At 39.0% G+C, this 18947-nt stretch overlaps 1 protein-coding gene and 1 pseudogene across 8 annotated transcripts in view; one reads left to right on the forward strand and one right to left on the reverse strand.

Moving 5' to 3' along the window:
- Positions 1-18947, reverse strand: part of MBTPS2 (membrane bound transcription factor peptidase, site 2) — a 67437-nt gene that overhangs the window by 29418 nt on the left and 19072 nt on the right. For 3 of the 8 annotated variants that reach the window (XR_016391392.1, XR_016391394.1, XM_089904685.1), the window contains exons 6-11: positions 13259-13377; positions 12772-12828; positions 12146-12326; positions 3833-3927; positions 3272-3467; positions 1132-1207 (exon numbers count right to left, since the gene is read on the reverse strand). Coding sequence is in view for 4 of the 8 variants with exons in the window: in XM_089904685.1 (XP_089760811.1) it covers positions 1132-1207; positions 3272-3467; positions 3833-3927; positions 12146-12326; positions 12772-12828; positions 13259-13377 (724 nt within the window). In the remaining 4 variants the exon portion in view is untranslated. The other 5 variants (XR_016391393.1, XR_016391395.1, XM_030763190.2 and 2 more) reach the window with 3 other exon arrangements.
- Positions 2864-2973, forward strand: LOC115803567 (U2 spliceosomal RNA; annotated as a pseudogene).

Below are 18947 nucleotides of genomic sequence, written 5' to 3' on the forward strand. Positions count from 1 at the left end.
TAGAAAAATAAAGGCCAACCACTTGTAAACCAAGACAATCTGTAATGAACTCCTTCAGAAGGCTAACTCTTCCTAATCCTTTAATTATACATCAAGACAAAGGAATAAGAAATAAGGGAAAATTACTTTTTGATCCTTACGAAGTATACGTTATATTAGATATATAAAGATTTTGGCCCCTTGAACTCTATTTTACTATCATCTGTAAGGTCGTAGTGTAAATATCTCTGAGAAAAAGCTGCAGTCTACAAGGTACAATTTTGACTGTACACATTTTTTAGTAACTCATTTGTTAACTAATTTGTTACTAATTTGCTCATTTGTTTCGTTTCATTTTTTTTGCAAATCATTAAGGAAAGAAATTAAAGATTTAAAAGTGACAAAAATAAAGAACCTTTCCAAACTGTTCACTTTATTCAAATTCTATATAATAACCAATTAAAATTTTTCTTTACATGCAAATATAATATGCTAAAGAACACATGGGATTTTGTCCTCTGAATGCTATTTTAGTATTGGAAACCAGTTTGATCTCCCTTACGCATTCCTCCACTTGATCGGCGCCAACAGGCTCAGAAGGGGTGGAATTCATCACCGCATTAGTAGCTGAAGCGTTCATCCTTTATAAACGTACTAAAAGGTTTTATACCCCTAAATTCAACTCTCAATTTGTATTCTAGGTTCCTTCCCTTCGACATCTTAACCTTTCTCTCCTCCCAATCAATCTTTCTTCTCTGACTTCTTCCTCCCTAGGTACAATCTGATCTTTTTCAACTTTAAAGTCTCTTTTTTTGGTATTACCAGTTAACTGATACTTGTAAGGTCTGTTCATGCTCTCTAATCAAGGTAAAACTAATGAAGTTCCAAGTAGCACTTTTTTTTTTTTTTTTTTTGCGGTACGCGGGCCTCTCACTGTTGTGGCCTCTCCCGTTGCAGAGCAACAGGCTCCGGATGCGCAGGCTCAGCGGCCATGGCTCACCGGCCCAGCCGCTCCGCGGCATGTGGGATCTTCCCGGACCGGGGCACGAACCCACGTCCCCTGCATCGGCAGGCGGACTCCCAACCACTGCGCCACCAGGGAAGCCCCCAAGTATCACATTTTAAAAACATCTTTCACGCCAGAAAGGATACTTGACAAATGTCTCCACAATCACAGGCAGATCTATGCTTAGAAAGTTGAAACGTGGAATAAAACTGGTGATGCTCACTAAAAAAGAAAAATAAGAAATAATATTATTTATACAGATAAGCAACAGCATTATGAATTTTACCATATGACTAAAAATTGGGCTAGCCTATTAAATTGATTGAGAAAGCCCTTCCCAAACATATGCAGGCAGGCTCTATGGCCCACATATAAAAGCAACTGGCAATTCTAGAACATCTAATAAAAATAGTGGAATACAGAAATTCATGTCTCAGTGTACTTATATTTTGAGGTGAGAATATGATAAAACTGATTATATACCAACTATGACTACCAAATACAGAGATTGACTTTAAAAATACACTAGAATTTATATCAAAAGAGTCCTTATTCTTTCAAAGAGGTATAACCTTAAAATCACATTCACTCCAACTATCAATATTATGCCACTTAATCTCCTTCTGGTCTCGGTGTTTTTTTCACTGCTAAAACAAGGATTAAGACTAGGGGATTTTTAAGGTCTCCTCCACTTTGTGGATTCCATGATCCTGTTTTTGTTCAAAACATTTAAAAACTCTCTTATAATTAAATAGAACCCATAGCACACATTTCTGAATTACCCTGAAAAGGGACATTTCTACATTTGTTGAGGAGGTATTATACACTCTAGAGTCACTTAGAGTCAAACTAATAAATAAGAAGAATGACCCGACTTTTATCTTAGGATATGACTATGGAGAAATGAGAGAGCTTTTTAAAGAGTAACTTAAAACCCACATGTCAATTGATGAATTCATCAATTGATGAATAAATACAGAAAATGTAATATATCCATACAATGGAATATTATTGGGTTGGCCATAAAAAGGAACTATGTACTGACACATACTACAACATGGATGAACCTTGAAAACATTATGCTAAGTGAAAGAAGCCAGTCACAAAATATTCCATTTATATGAAATGTGCAGAAACAGGCAAATTTGCAGAAACAGAAAGTAGATTAGTGGTTGCCAAGGGCTGGGGGTGGGTGGGTGTAGAGAAGTAGAATGACTGCCTAATGGGTATGGGCTTTCTTTTTCGGGTGATGAAAATATTCTGGAACAAGACTGTGGTGATGGTTCCACAACTCTGAATATATTAAAAACTACTGAACTGTACACTTTTTTATTTTTAATTTTTTTAACATCTTTATTGGAGTATAATTACTTTACAATGGTGTGTTAGTTTCTGCTGTATCACCAAGTGAATCAGCTATACATATACATATATCCCCATGTCTCCTCCCTCTTGCGTCTCCCTCCCTCCCACCCTCCCTATCCCACCCCTCTAGGTGGTCACAAAGCACAGAGCTGATCTCCCTGTTCTATGCGGCTGCTTCCCACTAGCTATCTATTTTACATTCGGTAGTGTATATATGTCCATGCCACTCTCTCACTTCGTTCCAGCTAACTGTACAATTTAAAAGGGTGAATTGTATGATATGTGAATTATATTTCAATAAAATTGGTAAAAAAAAAAGGAACATAAAAAAAATCTTGTACAACAAAATAAGTTAGACTGTATGATCTTCAGCCATATGGAGAAGCTATATGTTTAATCCAATCATGTTGCCACTGTTAAAACAATTATGTTGGCCCGGTTTTGAAATTATATTCATATAAAATTCATGTGTCATGCACAAATTACTTTATCATCATTATCACTATGATTCCAATTGCTTCTCGGCCTTTTGGCTAAGATCAAGTGTAGTATCACTATGATTCCAGGCATTCTTTGACATATTCTGCTCTTGCTACTGTTTTGGGAGCTTGGATAAATTTAATAAACGCTCAGAGAATATCTTAGAGATCATCTATGTGATATAAACGGTAGTGAAGGAAAAATGCGTCATGTGTCACTCTCCATAGGCAGACATGGTGTTCAGCTCCATCTTGCTTTATAAATTCAGATTATTTTCCTACTGCTTAAATTTCATTTCGTGCTTAAGAACAAGTTAACAAGACTTTGAAAAGTGATCAAATATAATAAATAAAACTAATGCAAGATGTGTACTGAGTTGCTACCACTGAGAATATATGCCATTGTAGCGATATTCTGAGGGTCTACCACAATAATACCCACCTGTGTAGTGAAGGTGCAGTGGATGTCCTACATACAACATATCGATTTGAGGTGGGTGTTTCACTTTTATTAAGCGAGTATGAGTTTCCAAAGAAGGTATTATACAGAAACTTGAACTTGAGCTTTTTTTACAATCTTTATTGGTTCTACAAACTTGGGTGGCTTCCACTGCTTTCCGGGCAGGTAGACATGTATGCTAGGGATAGAACATTAATTAGTCAATATTAAAAATGACTTGTTAACAAGAAAAACACCAAGTTACATTACTTCAATATCTTTCATGTCACCTAGCATATTAGGAATGAAGTTCATATAAAGGAAATGCCATTTATGTGTATCTACTATAAATTAGATTCAATTATTCCACTTTGGCCAAATAAGATATTACCATTATAAAATTTTTAAAGATTCTCAGATGAAATATGACATGTGAAATGTAGAGATTTTAATAAAATTATACAAAGCAAAAGGGCAATGGTTTTGTAGATTCCATTTTAGTTCTATATGCTTATTTTGTAATAATTATATCAGGCAAGCAAGACTGCGTCAGGGACAACTTACCAAACGCTTATTAAAATTATTTCTATAGGAAAAGCACACATCTGTAAGGCTGTGATTGTTACAGCATTCAGTCGAACCGTCTAGCCGTTTGTATGCTGAAGAGAAATGGTTTATTAAAATCTGTTATTAAAAAAAAGAATCCATTACATAGAAGTACATTTGTAATAAGAATTTTGCTTTCAAGACAAAAAGAATTAAGTAAAATGCATATGAATTCAGAAACAACTGTATAATTGACAGTTCCGCTTGTCAGCTACTCACTGCAGAGTTTGATTTTACATTATAAAAAGAGATACATCCAATTTGAAATCAAGAAGCATCAATTACCCTAGGTTAGTTGTCTTCATATAAACTTACCCACTCGTAAAGCTGGAGTTCCAGGGTCTCAGTAGGTTTTGCAATAACTCCAGGTGGTCAAGCACAAATATTTAATGAGCCACTATTAGATGTCCTAATGCTGCTGATCCACTGATCCAATTTCCCTACTGAACTCCTGTGCTGTGCTGTTAGCACAGTGAGCTAGAGCAGGGGGTCCCCAACCCTGGGGCCGCGGACCGGTAGCGGTCCACGGCCTGTTAGGAACCGGGTCGCATAGCAGGAGGCGAGTGGCGGGCGAGCGAGCGAGCGAGCGAGCGAGCGAGCGAGCGAGCGAAGCTTCATCTGCCGCTCCCCATCGCTCGCATTACCGCCTGAACCATTACTCACATTACCACCTGAACCACCACCCCTGCCCCCTGCCCTGGGGAAAAATGTCTTCCACAAAACCGGTCCCTGGTGCCAAAAAGGTTGGGGACCACTGAGCTAGAGGATGCCTAAGAGACTCTCATCCCTAAGGACATCCCTATTATATCAAATCTCTCTCCCACCTCCAGGCTTATCTTGAGGCTTTCCCCACAGAACCAGGGCAGCCCAATTGGACCCCACAGATATGCACATATTTGCCTGCATACTAGTAATCCAGTTACCATTTTTGGAAGATAACAGAAACAGGGCAAGTATCCCCATTATTCATTTATTTTTTCAAGTTCTTTGGTAGACTGCTTCTCTTGTGTCTAGGGTAGAATAAGGAAGCTAAATCACTGTTACAGCTGGGACAAAATTTTTTTTTCATATATTTATTTTGGAAGGTTTCCTGCATTCAGCACATCAAACTTGTAAAGCAAAATTGATGTGTGGGGACTTCCCTGGCAGTCCAGTGGTTAAGACTCCCAGCTTCCACTGCAGGGGGTGCAGGTTTGATCCTTGGTCGGGGAACTAAGATCCCACATGCCACGGGGTGTGGCAAAAAAAAAAAAAAAAAAGAGAAAAAAAAATTGATGTGTGGCAAGGACCAATTAAACTTGGAATCTTATATACCTACTACCATACTCATATGTGCTGAAGAAGAGAAAGTAAAGTTATCCCCGATTTCCAATACTACGAAAAGCATTATTAACAAGTGTCTTTAGGAGTGCTGGCGTGAAAATGGTTATTGATATGCAATCTGACTTTATAAGGATTTTATATTTCTGGCAAAGGTTTTTGTTTGTTTTTAAATCTTTTCTTTTTTTCTTCTAGATCATTTGGTTAGACTGGATGTCCTTAAACATGCACTGTTGCCAACGCAAAGAACAAAACAGAGGTGAAGTAAACTAACAGATGCATCAATTTCTCCTCTGCAATGGCTGGCTGTGTGGGTAGTTTTGCCTCGTTTTCTTACCATAACTGAATGGGTATTTAAATTCTGGGTGATGAGTAATATTTAAAATATGAAAGCAAACTGTGAACATCTAATGGCACAAACTTGTGCCTATAATCACTCATCAGCCCTAACGGTAAACTATAAGGTAAAAAGGTGTTTAGGATTAAAAAAAAAAAAAAAAAAAGATCCAGGCAAAAGCCCTCAGTATTTTTTCTCATCAGTTGCCAAGTCGCACCAATTTTTACCTTCTCATTATTTTTCTCTTTATTCCCACTAAAGGGTAGACTCCAATTCTTTCTCACTTGACCCATTTGAAGAGAGTACTAACGCATCTAGTTTACCACCTAGCTCTCATATGCAAACTTGTCCTACATACTGAATGCTTCAGATTAACCTTCCAGTGTAGAACTCTGAGAATGTAGCTCTTCTAATCCAAATATCCAAAGACTCTGTGCTGCTCCCAAACAGTCTAAATGCCACAGCCTAAAACATAAAGACTTCTACTTTTTTTTTTAGTCACCTTAGCTCACACTCTTCTCTTGCTGAACCAAATTATTAGCAGTTCCCTGACCAACTTCTAGTCTGTGGCGCCGAGGTTCATTTATTTATTTATTTATTTATTTATTTTTCCGAGGTTCATTTATATCGGTCTCCTGAAATTAAACTCACTGTTGAGGCCCAGCTCAAGAGCTGCTGCTATGAAGCCTGTCCTCATCTTTTCAGTCAAGACTGACTGCCATCAACTCTCACAACTCCCAATACTTTTTGTCATTAATTATATTTAACCTCGTACCGTAATGTGGGCATGGTCTAATTCTTTTGATTAGACTGTGAGGTCTTTGAGGGAAAAGTTTCTCAGTATCTTATATAAGGTGAATAACTCAATATGCACTGAATACATAAATGGTGTTCTATGCCACTTGCCTTTGTATCAGTAATGATTTTTAAAAATTTACATCTGATGCTTGATTCTTATTTTTTCTTGGAGGAATGTATGCAATACAGAATTGAAAAGTCAAGAATTTGATATCACTGTTGATATAGCATGTCTGATAATACAACAGCTTAAAGGGGCCAAGCAGGTATCAAATAAATGAAGTGGATAGTGTGTGGAAAAAATAGGAAATGGTGGGGGTTGTGATGAATTAGAGAATACATACCTTGTTCTAAGTAGTGTTAGCAGCCAGGCCACTCAACTTGGGGCCGAGAGTCAAGAGATCATCTATTTTATTCCATGAGAAAGAAGTCTGGACCCTCATGCGAAACCTTTTCTTTTTTCTTTTTGGCCGTGCTGTGCAGCATGCGGGAACTTAGTTCCCCGACCAGGGATTGAACCCGTGCCCCCTGCAGTGGAGTCTTAACCACTGGACTACCAGGGAAGTCCCGAAACCTCTTAAATATTAAATATTGGCAGCCAATTAAGAATTTTAAAAATATTGTGCAAGCCAAACCATACACATCTGTCAAGGCTGGCTGGATTTGGCCTCTAGGTTACCACCAATTTGTGACCTCTAGGTTATGGCTTCTTCCTATGGTGATTAATCCAATTAAAACATAAACTGATGGCTATGGCTACCATGACAAGATGAAGTGCCTCCCGACATACAGAATTTCCCATTATTTTGTTATCATGTGAGAAGATATTTCTCTATCAGTTTAAAAAAAGTTGTACATTTAAAAATGTATTTTATTTTAGAATCTTTTCTACTGGATCACATTAAAGGACAAGTCACTTAATTTCTGTGACTCAATTCTTAACCTATAAGACGGGTATGCCAGAGGTAATTTTCACATTAGTATACTGCTATCAACATGAGAGACCAATCCAATTCTACTTTGGAAGGCACATTCAAGACTGCAATGGGAGGGCTTCCCTGGTGGCGCAGTGGTTGGGAGTCCGCCTGCCGATGCAGAGGACACGGGTTCGTGCCCCGGTCTGGGAGGATCCCACATGCCGCCGAGAGGCTAGGCCCGTGAGCCATGGCCGCTGAGCCTGCACGTCCGGAGCCTGTGCTCCGCAACGGGAGAGGCCACAACAGTGAGAGGCCCGCGTACCGCAAAAAAAAGAAAAAAAAAAAAAAAAAGACTGCAATGGGAGGTCCCAGAGGCATTCATGGGATCAGTTTAACTCTAGGAAATTAGAATTCTCCCTTAAATCTCCCCAGACTGGGAAAGAATTAGGGAAATTAAGACCAGAACAGTTTCATAATTCCATTACAAGGAGAACCTGCATATTCTGAATGTACCCTAAGATGGGCCCTAAGATACTTGTAGAAATAGTCTAGTCTTCAAAGGATGGTCTAGACCAGAGGTAATTTTGGAATAAGGCTGGAAGGAAGAGACTTTTTCAATCTATAGTTCACAGTACTCACTACTTTCTACATCACTAAAATGAATTGAACAATTTTCTTACCCTAGCTTAATAAATATATAAATGTAACTAGAGTTCCAATATAGGCATGCAAACCTATTTATTCTATTTATTTATTTATTTATTTATTTATTTACTTATGGCTGCATTGGGTCTTCATTGCTGTGCGCGGGCTTTTGTGGCGAGCGGGGGCTACTCTTCGTTGCAGTGCGCAGGCTTCTCATTGCAGTGGCTTCTCTTGTTGTGGAGCACCGGCTCTAGGCACGCGGGCTTCAGTAGTTATGGCTCGCGGGCTCTAGAGCGCAGGCTCAGTAGTTGGGGCGCACGGGCTTAGCTGCTCTGCGGCATGTGGGATCTTCCCGGACCAGGGATTGAACCCATGTCCCCTGCACTGGCAGGCAGATTCTTAACCACTGCGCCACCAGGGAAGTCCCTTTATTCTTAGTTCTATGGTAGAATTTATACCAGCACCACCTAGTACCAAGTAGTTAAAAAATTATAAACTCTCTCTCTCTCTTCAATTGGTGAGAGCAAAGAAACCTTGGATGATACCTTGATATTCACAATGGGAGAACAGACACTTTTTTCTAAACATTAGAGAAGATTTGAGCATAAAAACAATCTGGGTACTCAAACTATGTGGAAAAGATTTCCAGAGTTTTCCTTTTACTATCTTAAACTAAGTCAGGAACGGCCTTTTCTCACTTCAGTTAAAGATGCATTAAAAAAAAAAAAAAAAAAAAAAAAGATGCATAAGACAGGACAATACTCCCTGTGCCAGGCAGTCACAGGTATATACCCTCATCTCCTTTGAACAGGAATATAGGCTATTCAAAGGGGATGCCTGTGTCTGGACTCATAGCTTCATTTTAGGGAGCGGTTGCCTTTAGTATTCAATCTCACTCTTTTTAAAATGCCATTCAAATGCTGGACTTAGTAGTCTTTCTTATTCAAGACAATGCTTCCAAGAAAGAAAAAAAGGAATTTAGCTTTCGGCATATATGAAGAGTGTCCCCTGAAACTAAAGAAATAGGATGCAAGCTACTTGTTAGAAAATAATCCCCCAAAAGAAACAAACTAGTTCTTGTCTGTAACTTTTAGTTTCATTCAAATCACTAAGTGGCATATGGACACAGAGCAATCTTAAATTAAGCAGAAGCTTGAATATGAAGAGGGGAACTTTGTTCTGTTCTGATGCAGAATGAAACCAGAGATTTATTCCAGGTACAAAGGGCTCTAAGCCTCACCCAGTGTCCTTTTTGGGGCTTCCCGGAAAGGCCATTCAATCTGCAAGGAGTGTGTGAGACAAGCTCTTTAGGCTTGCCCCATGTACCAAGGGCAGAGGTGTAATTAAACCAGCCTTGGTTCTGTTGGTGCTGCTCATAGTTTAGCAGGTTAATGTTTAAAAATCAAAAACGAAAGGACTGACAGAAGAAAAAAGTAGTTCCCAACAATTTCATAAAATGAATAGTCATTTCATGTTGATTAACCACATTTTTCTAATTTGCCAGAAATATACCCGTTAATATTTTAAGGAGAACATCTAGTCTGCTTAATTAATACCGTAATTAATTAATATCTTAGGGAATATCTTTAAAAATTTAAAATTACACCTGGGAGAGTCAGGGTATGAAATGAGGCCAGAAATGATTGGCTGGGACAGCTTATGAGCACTTTCAGGGTCAGATCTTTCTAAGGTGGCTTTATTGTTTTCAAGTGGTATAAATTTTCAGAATTTTAATTATGTATATTGAATTCTACTCTAAATTGAATATGAATCACTTTTGGATTATGAGCTACTTTGCATTACCATATTTGGCTATATCTTTGCCATCTACTCATAATGTAGGATAACAAAGGTCCCTAGATACATGTAAAATAATATCAATCCATAGTTTTCTTTTTTTGCGGTACGCGGGCCTCTCACTGTTGTGGCCTCTCCCATTGCGGAGCACAGGCTCCGGACACGCAGGCTCAGCGGCCATGGCTCACGGGCATGTGGGATCTTCCCGGACCGGGGCACGAACCCGTGTCCCGTGCATCGGCAGGCGGACTCTCAACCACTGCGCCACCAGGGAAGCCCCGTAGTTTTCTTAAATGTCCATAGCCACTTTGGTCAAGTCTGCCATTAAAATTAATCTAGTATATACTTTAAGTTACATTTACAGTCATTAAGATTTCTACAGTCTGGCTGAGTATATGTACTCCATTTAAAAATGATTAAATGGAGGTACGGGTTTATCAGATACAGTCATCATGTAAAATCAGCAAGTATCCTAATACAGTCGCTCCTAAGGAAATGAGACATATATTGAAGAATTATTATTTTGGGATTGATTTTTTTATTAGTGTGGGAAGAGTAATATCTGCTTTGGGTTTTTAAACAAATACCTCCAAAATATAGCATATGATCCATAATAGTGAAATACTCAAAACGTTAATAAGGAAAGAGTTTCAGAGTATTTCAAGAAAAATTTCACTTCCATTCTGTCTGCTGGAAAAAAGACAAAAGCTTAAACATCTGAAATGCAGATATTCTAAATAAAACAATCCTACTGGAGAGAGCTTTATTTGATTACGATGTCATTTTGGCTTTTGTAATTCAATACAGATTGTACCAAGTTTAGAGAAACTTGAGGAAAATGATAAAGGACTTAAGAAGTATGAAATTATGGATTATTTCTCTTACAGAAGAACACACTGTGGATTACACACCCAACTGAAAAGATGCGATACATGGAAAAACATGAGATGCAATTTGAAGTACTGAGTGCTACCTACGAGGTATTTTTGCCCCTGCCAAAAATGGATCCTGAATCTAATCAAGCCTCTGGACCTAACTACCATCTATAGGAAATTTGGGGGATACCGAACATGTTAATGATACATTTGACAAAACAAATGACTCAGTTTCTTCAATAAATGATATTAAAAATAAAAAGTCAGGGGGAATTGTTACAACTTAAAAGAGACTTAAAAGGCATACCATCCAACTTAAACCAACTATAAAAACAAAACCAGAGAAGAGTGCAGGTATTAGGAATTATTGTTAATTTTGTTAGGTGTGATAATAGTACTGTGGTCATGTCTAAAAGGTCATCATCTATTAAAGATATGCTGAAGTTTATGGATAAAATGACAGGATACCTGGGATGTGCTTTAAAATACTTCCCTCAAAAGTGGACAGGCTGGATAAAAAAAATGGCAAAATGTTGATAATTGCTGAAGCTAGGAGAAGGATACATGAGGTTTCATTTATACTACTCTCTCTCTCTCTTTTTTTTTTTTTTTTTTTTGGGCCGTGCTGTATGACTTGTAGGATCTTCCTTCCTCGACCAGGGACTGAACCCATGCCCTCAGCAGTGAAAGCGCGGAGTCCTAACCACTGGACCACCAGGGAATTCCCTGTACTACTCTCTTGACATTTATGTATGTTTGAAAAATGTTTACAATAAAAAAAATTCTTAAAACTGGGTTATACATGGAAGACTACATTTGAAAAAACATTTTAAATCCGTTCTTACTACTTTGTCACTGCTGTACACAGTACTTTAATACAGTTATTCTTGATAATTAATCATATTTCTTAACCCCAGTAGATGTAGACAAGTATCCAGGCATTTCTTGACTTAAAGATGTAGTCTGTGAGCATAACTTGTGCTTTCCAGCACTTTCAATAATTTGGGTCCCCATAATTTTGTATGAAGAGTTGGCAGACTGATTTTTCAGAGCTGGAAGAGCTAAAAATAAATTTGGAAGCTTCTGAGAATAAACTTGCTTCACCCTGTCGCCTACGACACAGAACAACAGATGTGACTTCAGTGGGTATTTTCAGACACCAAGATGACTTCCTCTGGATGACTGCCACACAAAAAAACCCTACCCCAAATAGCTTTGGACATGCCACCATCCATACAGCACAAGGGTATTTAATTGCTGGAATTTAGTTAATTGGTTATGTTTGAGCTTGAATGCTGACTTAACACAAGTGTTTTTTAAATGCTGAAAGAATTAGATACTAGAGTTCTGAAAATCAAATATGAAATTAGTTAGAAGTTCAACAACAATATATAATAAACAAAACATACATATTAGTATCTAACTTACCAAGAAGAATGTTTACTAGTTTAGGCTTATTATTACTTTACTGATTTGTTTTAAATAAGTTAGGACAAAATAAGTCTACAGACATGATCTAAGAATTAGCAAATGCAAGTACTGCTGCTTGAAGCATTACATTATACTGAGGAAATATACACACCTCTAACTGGGAAGCTTAACTGCTGTAAAGTTGATGCACTTATACAGTAACCAATTTGGGGCTCATAGGTGATGGTATCGAGACATTCATTCCAATCTTGTACATTTGTAACAGGACAATCCTGTAGATGGGTGACAAGGTCTCCCACAAAAAGGCCTCTGGGTCCAATGGCAGGTGAGTCCTTGGGAAGAGGTCAGAAATAAATCAGATAATGTGTGAAGACAAGCTATGATTAATCTGAGCAAATAATAAAGACACTGACTTAATTAAGTAGACTATTTTGAATAATGTAGAAAATAATCCAGCTTTGAATCCAAGATATATAGTCCTAGAAAATTAACAAAATAACACCCAATAATTATAGTTACTTTTCATATTTCAGTAAGATTTTGAATTTTTCACAAATGAAAACCAAACAAACCCCACTTGCCAACAGTTAAGATTAAAATGATAAACTTTTTCCCAAACTGCTAATTAAAATTTTTTGTGAAAGTAGTCATCAGAATGCTTTCAATGTCCTATATCATCAATGGATAAAATTATAAGACTTATCTAAACACAGTCCCAAATATGCAGACAATACCGTCAGCACAATGAACACATGAGTACATGAGGCAGTTGCTCACAAGGTAATTTTCCTTGTCCCAAAGTGTGAAGAGAAGACTTGATACCATCATAGTAGTCTAAGGGAGTGAAATACAGAGTTGAAGACATTAATTTAAACTCCCACGAAATGTTCTGCTGGCTAGCCTAGGTTCCATCTTTCTTACTTCTTAGGAGTAAAGACATCTGACTCAAAAGCAGAGTTATAAAAATAAACAGTAAAGGTAAATGATGCATTTAATCAAACTACAGTTAGAAAGTCTTGATACTATCCTTGTAACTCAGAACAGAAACAATTTTCAGTATTTTAAAAGAGCCAATGTAGTTCACAAAACTATTTCTTTGATTTGAAAGGATTACAGTAATTTCTTCAGGAGAAACTGAGCATTCTGTACATGAGAACAGTTTGAATAAAAGTTCCTTAAAAAAAAAAAAAGTTCCTGACATAAAATGCTAAGTGTTACATCACAAAATCTGGCGAAAGAATACCCCAAGTAATCTATTATTTACCTCAGCAACTTCAGTGATAAGCACCCCGACTCCAGTGTAGTAAAATGGCAAGAGAATTACAGGAAGGAGAACAAGAGCTAAAATACCCAGGAGTGCAAGGACGAAATTATGCCAGATACCTGAAAAGAGGGAAAAAAAGGAATAAGCTCAACCAGGGGCAGGAATGATATCATTCCAGGTAGTTGTACTTCATAATGCTTAGGCATTCTGATAAATTAGTAAAGTAACCAGAAGAAGCTGTGAGGCAGATAGATCTACTTATTAGTACAGAAGACAGATGTTCAGTTAGAGGTTTCTTCCATTTCAGATATTAAAATCTAAAATGAGCATGTTAATACAATACTAGGAAGACTACATGCTAATATGATTTAACACTATTAGAATCTATATTCGATTACATATATACCTCTATTATATATGTAAAGGTGTGTGTGTATATAATGAATAGAATATCTTCTACTTACTACTCTTTTCTCAGAAAATGTATACATATTAATTTAAACATAGTTGTGAAAAAAAACATACTTGTGATCTTTGAAAGGAACTTCAGAGCTATCAAATAAAAGTTATGATGAAGTAAAAAACATTCTTGCTGAACTGGGGTATGTATCTTACATCAAGACTATAACTATCTCTGCCATCTCTGCAGAGATGGTTAGGTGAACCCAGTGGTGTGCTGGAGCCTGCTCCTACCAGCTTGCCACAGCTGACCGGGCCTCTTTAACCAACTCCTCCTTCAGGAACTTCAAGTTGGCGCTTTGAAACTGGCCACGGTGGGAGTATTTACACCACAGAAACCAGCAAATGCTACATATCAGAGCTCTCCACCCTCTCCTCCAGGGCTAGATGTTAAACATTCACTAGCATACCTCTAGATTACCCCCCCTCCCATACCGATCCTTGCCCTCTAGTACAGTTTTTCTCATAAGGCAGGGTGGAAGCACTACCCACTCTCTGAGCAGTGTGATTCTTAGTTGTGCAGGTCTTGTCCCTTACAATACAGGACATATAGCATTCCCGACTCCATCCTCTGAATGTCATTAGTGTTCTCCAGTCACTGAGACAAGCAAACAACTGCCCCCACCCCACACATTCCAAATATCCCCAGGAGGGTGATAGCACCAGTGGTTGAGGACCAGTGTTCTATAATGATAGAAACATAACTTAAAAGACATCTCCCAGACTCTCAGGAGGCTGAGTATGGCCATATGACTATGTTTCGGCAAAAGGATGCAAGTGGAAGTGATGGGGATTGTCTTACTGGCTGGAATGTAGCTATGATGGAGCTAAACCTGAGTCCATGATGCAGAAGCTGCATGTTGGGAATAGTAGAGCTAAGACAGAAAGAGTCTGAGTCCCCCAAATCATAGAATTATCATATCAGCATTGAACTACTTACATTTGCAATGTTTTATGAGAGTTTAAGTCACTGCTATTTTTAGCTTTTACAGCAGCCAGATACCTAGCTAATATGGACCATATTCACAATGTAAAATGTTCCTCTAGTCCAGGACATATTAGGTAAACAATATTTTCTGTTTTGCACACAGCAAGATCTTTTTTTTTTTTTTTTTGCGGTACGCGGGCCCCTCACTGATGTGACCTCTCCCGCCGCGGAGCACAGGCTCCGGACGCGCAGGCCCAACGGCCATGGCTCACGGGCCCAGCCGCTCCGCGGCATGTGGGATCCTCCCAGACCGGGGCACGAACCCGTGTCCCCTGCATCGGCAGGCAGACTCTCAACCACCGCACCACCAGGGAAGCCCCAGAAAGATCTTTTAAAAACACTAATGGTATCAAGCTATTTATCACAAACTATATTTTGCTTTTTCATTTATATATTTTCGACTTCTTCCTCACCTGCACATTCATATCTAACCCACTTCTTATATCCACTACAGAGTAATCCATTTAAAAAAAAAAACATTGACTTATTTATAAGGTTCCCTCCTAATGATCACTTAGGCTGTTTTAACTTTTTCATACAATGCTGCAACAAACAGCTTTGCTCATATTGTTATGCATCTAATTAAGAATGCATCTGAGGGTATGGAAAATTGCACAGAAATGGAATTATTGGGTCAAAAAATACATGCATTAAAATTGACCTCCAACAAGTTTGCATTATATTCTCGTAAGTGGCATATGTTTCCCCACCCTCTAAACAATACTGGATGGGATGCTATCATAACTTTAGACTGCCATCTGCTAGGTGAAAGGTAAAATCTCATCCTGATTTCTATTTGTTTAATGATGAGTGAGCTTGTACATTTTTCATGCTTATTAAATGGTTATTTGTATTTTTGTCTGAGAATTGCTTACTTCTATCCACTGTCAGTTTACATTTTTTGACTGGGTTGTCCTTTTTTTCTTAAACTAATTTATATATATTATTATTTGTAATACATACACTGAGGAATTTGTTCTTCTGTACGAGGTATTATAATCATTTCCTCCAGTTTGTTTGGCTTGGTTTATAGTTTTGCCTATGCAGACATTTTAAATTTTGGTGAGGTCAAATGTCTCCTTTTGGATTAAGCCTTTCCCAGTTCAAGACTACAGAAGACACTCACCTTTGTTTTCTTGTATTGTTTTCATAGGTTTTTTTTTTTTTTTTTTAATTTTCACTCGAGGCATGTGGGTTCTTAGTTCCCCCACCAGGGATTGAGCCCATGCCCCCTGCAGTGGAAGCACAGTCTTAACCACTAGATGGTCAGGGAAGTCCCTAGCATCATTTAAAAAACAAAATTAAAACAAACAGAAAAAATCTCTAATTCTTTGACCCACTGGAATTTACTCTAGTGAAACTAATTAGGAATACAGCTATACCACCCCACCACCCTGTTGCTAGTCCCAAGACAATTTCACAAAATAATCCAGCCCCATTGATTAGATTTGCCACCATTACCATGTGCTAAATTCAACTTTCCCCTTAACCCCTCAGGAGGGCCTAAAAGCTTGCACCAGACCTCTCCCTTATCAGGATGACACCACCATACAACCCCGGCTTTTCTCATCCAAGCAACAGTCAGAGGGGCACACAGCAGCACTGCTTCTTTGACTCTCTGGGCTGGACTCTCCTATCTCTTGTCAGGGATGCAGCTGGTACCAGACCACCCTGTTGGATTCCAGATTTGCCCATGATGGCTAAATTGCAATGCAGGTACCTTTATTTCCTTTATTTAAACAATCTCTTGTTCATTAATGATTTGCTTTTTGAGTATACCAAACAAATTTTTGTTACAATTTTTACTTTCTCTAGAGCAGGGTTTCTCAACATTGGCACTACTGGCATTCTGGGCCAGATAATTTTTTGTTGTGGGGGACTATCTTGTGCACTGTAAAATGTTTAGCAGCATCCCTGGCCTCTACCCACCAGATGCCAGTCGTACCCTCCCTGTTTTCTCTATTTTCTAGGTACAATATTTATATAGGCAAGTTTTTTTCTTTCTTTAGAACAGGTATTTTATTTTTTGCTTTTTCTATTACAAGGGATGTATGTACCAAGTATTAAAAAGTCAATACACACACAACATATTCCACAACTGAACACCACTCCTTAACTAAACAGGCAAAGAAATGACACTAAAAGACAGCACCTGGTAGTATTTGGGGGAAAATAAAAAGACTAAAACAGGTTTAAATCGACTACTACATCCCATCCAATATTCAATACTACACAATCCAGTGCATCTAAAAGGTAGTTATGCAAAATGTGTTAATGTCAAAGAATACAACCAAAATTAAGATGGCAAACTAAACCTATATAACTTTTTTTAAACAGGAAAATACTTTATATATGCATGTAACTGTCCTTCTTTTAAAGAAAATCTGCAAGCAACGTTATCTACTTCCAGAAAAACCATATATAGAACTACTAAACGTATTCTTAAAAGTATAAAAGTGAACACTTAGAAAATCCATAATTTTAAAATCATAAATAGATGAACTTCATATTTAAAAGAATGTGAAAAGAAGTCCCATTTTTAGCACAGTTGTATAAACAGTCTTTTGATGTGAGCTTCATGAACTGTCCTCCTTTTGTGACCAAATATTACAAAAACATAACGTTTTTCAAACTGTATTACAGAACAAGACAGAACATCTTAACAATGTTATCTTATATAAAGAATTACTTTTTTTAACGTTTTAAATTTTACTTTTACTAACCTATCAAAGCCTGACTCTTAGACGTGTTAGAGTCATTAAAAAAATTCTTTTCTAGAAACAGTACACAAAAAAGAGGCATATTTATTTCCCATCACATTATTGGAAGATGCTTTCCGAGTCTGAGAAGTTTCTTCTCTCCTTTTTACTGTCTATCTTTATTCTTAGCATGTGTTAAGATATGAGTTTTCAGGTTAGCTGACTGAGTAAATGTCCTATTACAGTAATCGAAGGGGCACATGAAGGGCCTCTCTCCGGTATGGATTCGCATATGGGTACGCAAATTGAAATCCAGGGAAAAGCTTTTTCCGCAGCCTTCGTAGGTGCACTGAAAGGGCTTCTCTCCCGTATGCACCAGTTGATGACGTTTCAGTTTTGAGCTCTCAACAAAAGCTCTGCCACATTCTGCACATACGTGGACTCTGGGACCATGGGTGTGCAGATGCTTTCTCAAAGCAGACTTATCCCTGAACATCTTCATGCAGCCTTTGCTAGGGCAAGCTATTGATCTCGGGGGCTCTTCTTTGGTGTTCTGGGGCTTCTTTCTAGTAAATTCTGCCACTTGTTTGGGATCTGAGAGGTCAAGGCCAGGAATTCCTCCAGGAGGCAGCTTCTTCCCCGTCAGGTACTCTGAATAACCAAGAGTTAGTTTCTCACCAGCCTGTCTAGTCTCGTGGTCTCTCTCATCGCACGCGGAGCACATGGTGACGGCGAACACGCCTTCCAGGGATTTGACGCGCACCTGCTCCTGCTCCCACTTCTCGCTGCCCACCTCGGAGCTGCTTGCCGCCCTGGCCTTGCCGCCGGCGTAACTATTCTTATCGCTGGGCTTTGTGCCTTGGCCACTGTCCTTCCTGCTGTGGCTGTAGGCCGAGGAGGACGTGGAGGGTGGTGACAAGGGAGCCAGGGTCTCCTGGAAGCAGTTGTTTTCGTCGGCCAGGATGGCCGTCTTGTTCTCCAGGTTGGTGACCTGCAGGTCTTCAGACCGGTAGTAGCCCACCACCTCCTCCTGCATCTGCATCATGATCATTTCCTTGTTGTAGTCCCCTTGGTTTGGGGTGCTGATAATGAGAGGCTGCAGCACGAGCAGAGACGTACGGTGTTGGCCATCGTGGACACAGCTGCCGCTGATGTCTTCGTACTCCTTGGCTGCCTCAACCGCCATTGTCTCCACAGGGACGGTCTCCACAGGGACGGTCTCCACAGGGACGGTCTCCACAGGGACAGTCTCCACAGGGACGGTCTCCACAGGGACGGTCTCCACAGGGACGGTCTCCACAGGGATCCGGTGCAGCTCCACAGCATCTGCGTACATCTCCGAGTTTTCTGTCACGATGTAGAAAATGTTGTTTGAGGCCATGGCCGAGGGCTCTTCTGAGGCTTTGGCTACTGGGCAGCGAACGAACGACAAGACGGCCGCGGAAAAGAAAGGCCGTGAGAGAAAAGCCCGAGCTCCAGAGGAAACAGAGGGCGCTTCCGGTGCGGGACGCGGAAAACGCACACGACGTGGAAGCTTCTGGAC

The sequence above is a fragment of the Delphinapterus leucas genome, chromosome X (genome assembly GCF_059928025.1).
Source record: "Delphinapterus leucas isolate spDelLeu-1000000601 "Yukka" chromosome X, BTC_Dleu_Yukka2, whole genome shotgun sequence".
Taxonomy (NCBI): domain Eukaryota; kingdom Metazoa; phylum Chordata; class Mammalia; order Artiodactyla; family Monodontidae; genus Delphinapterus; species Delphinapterus leucas.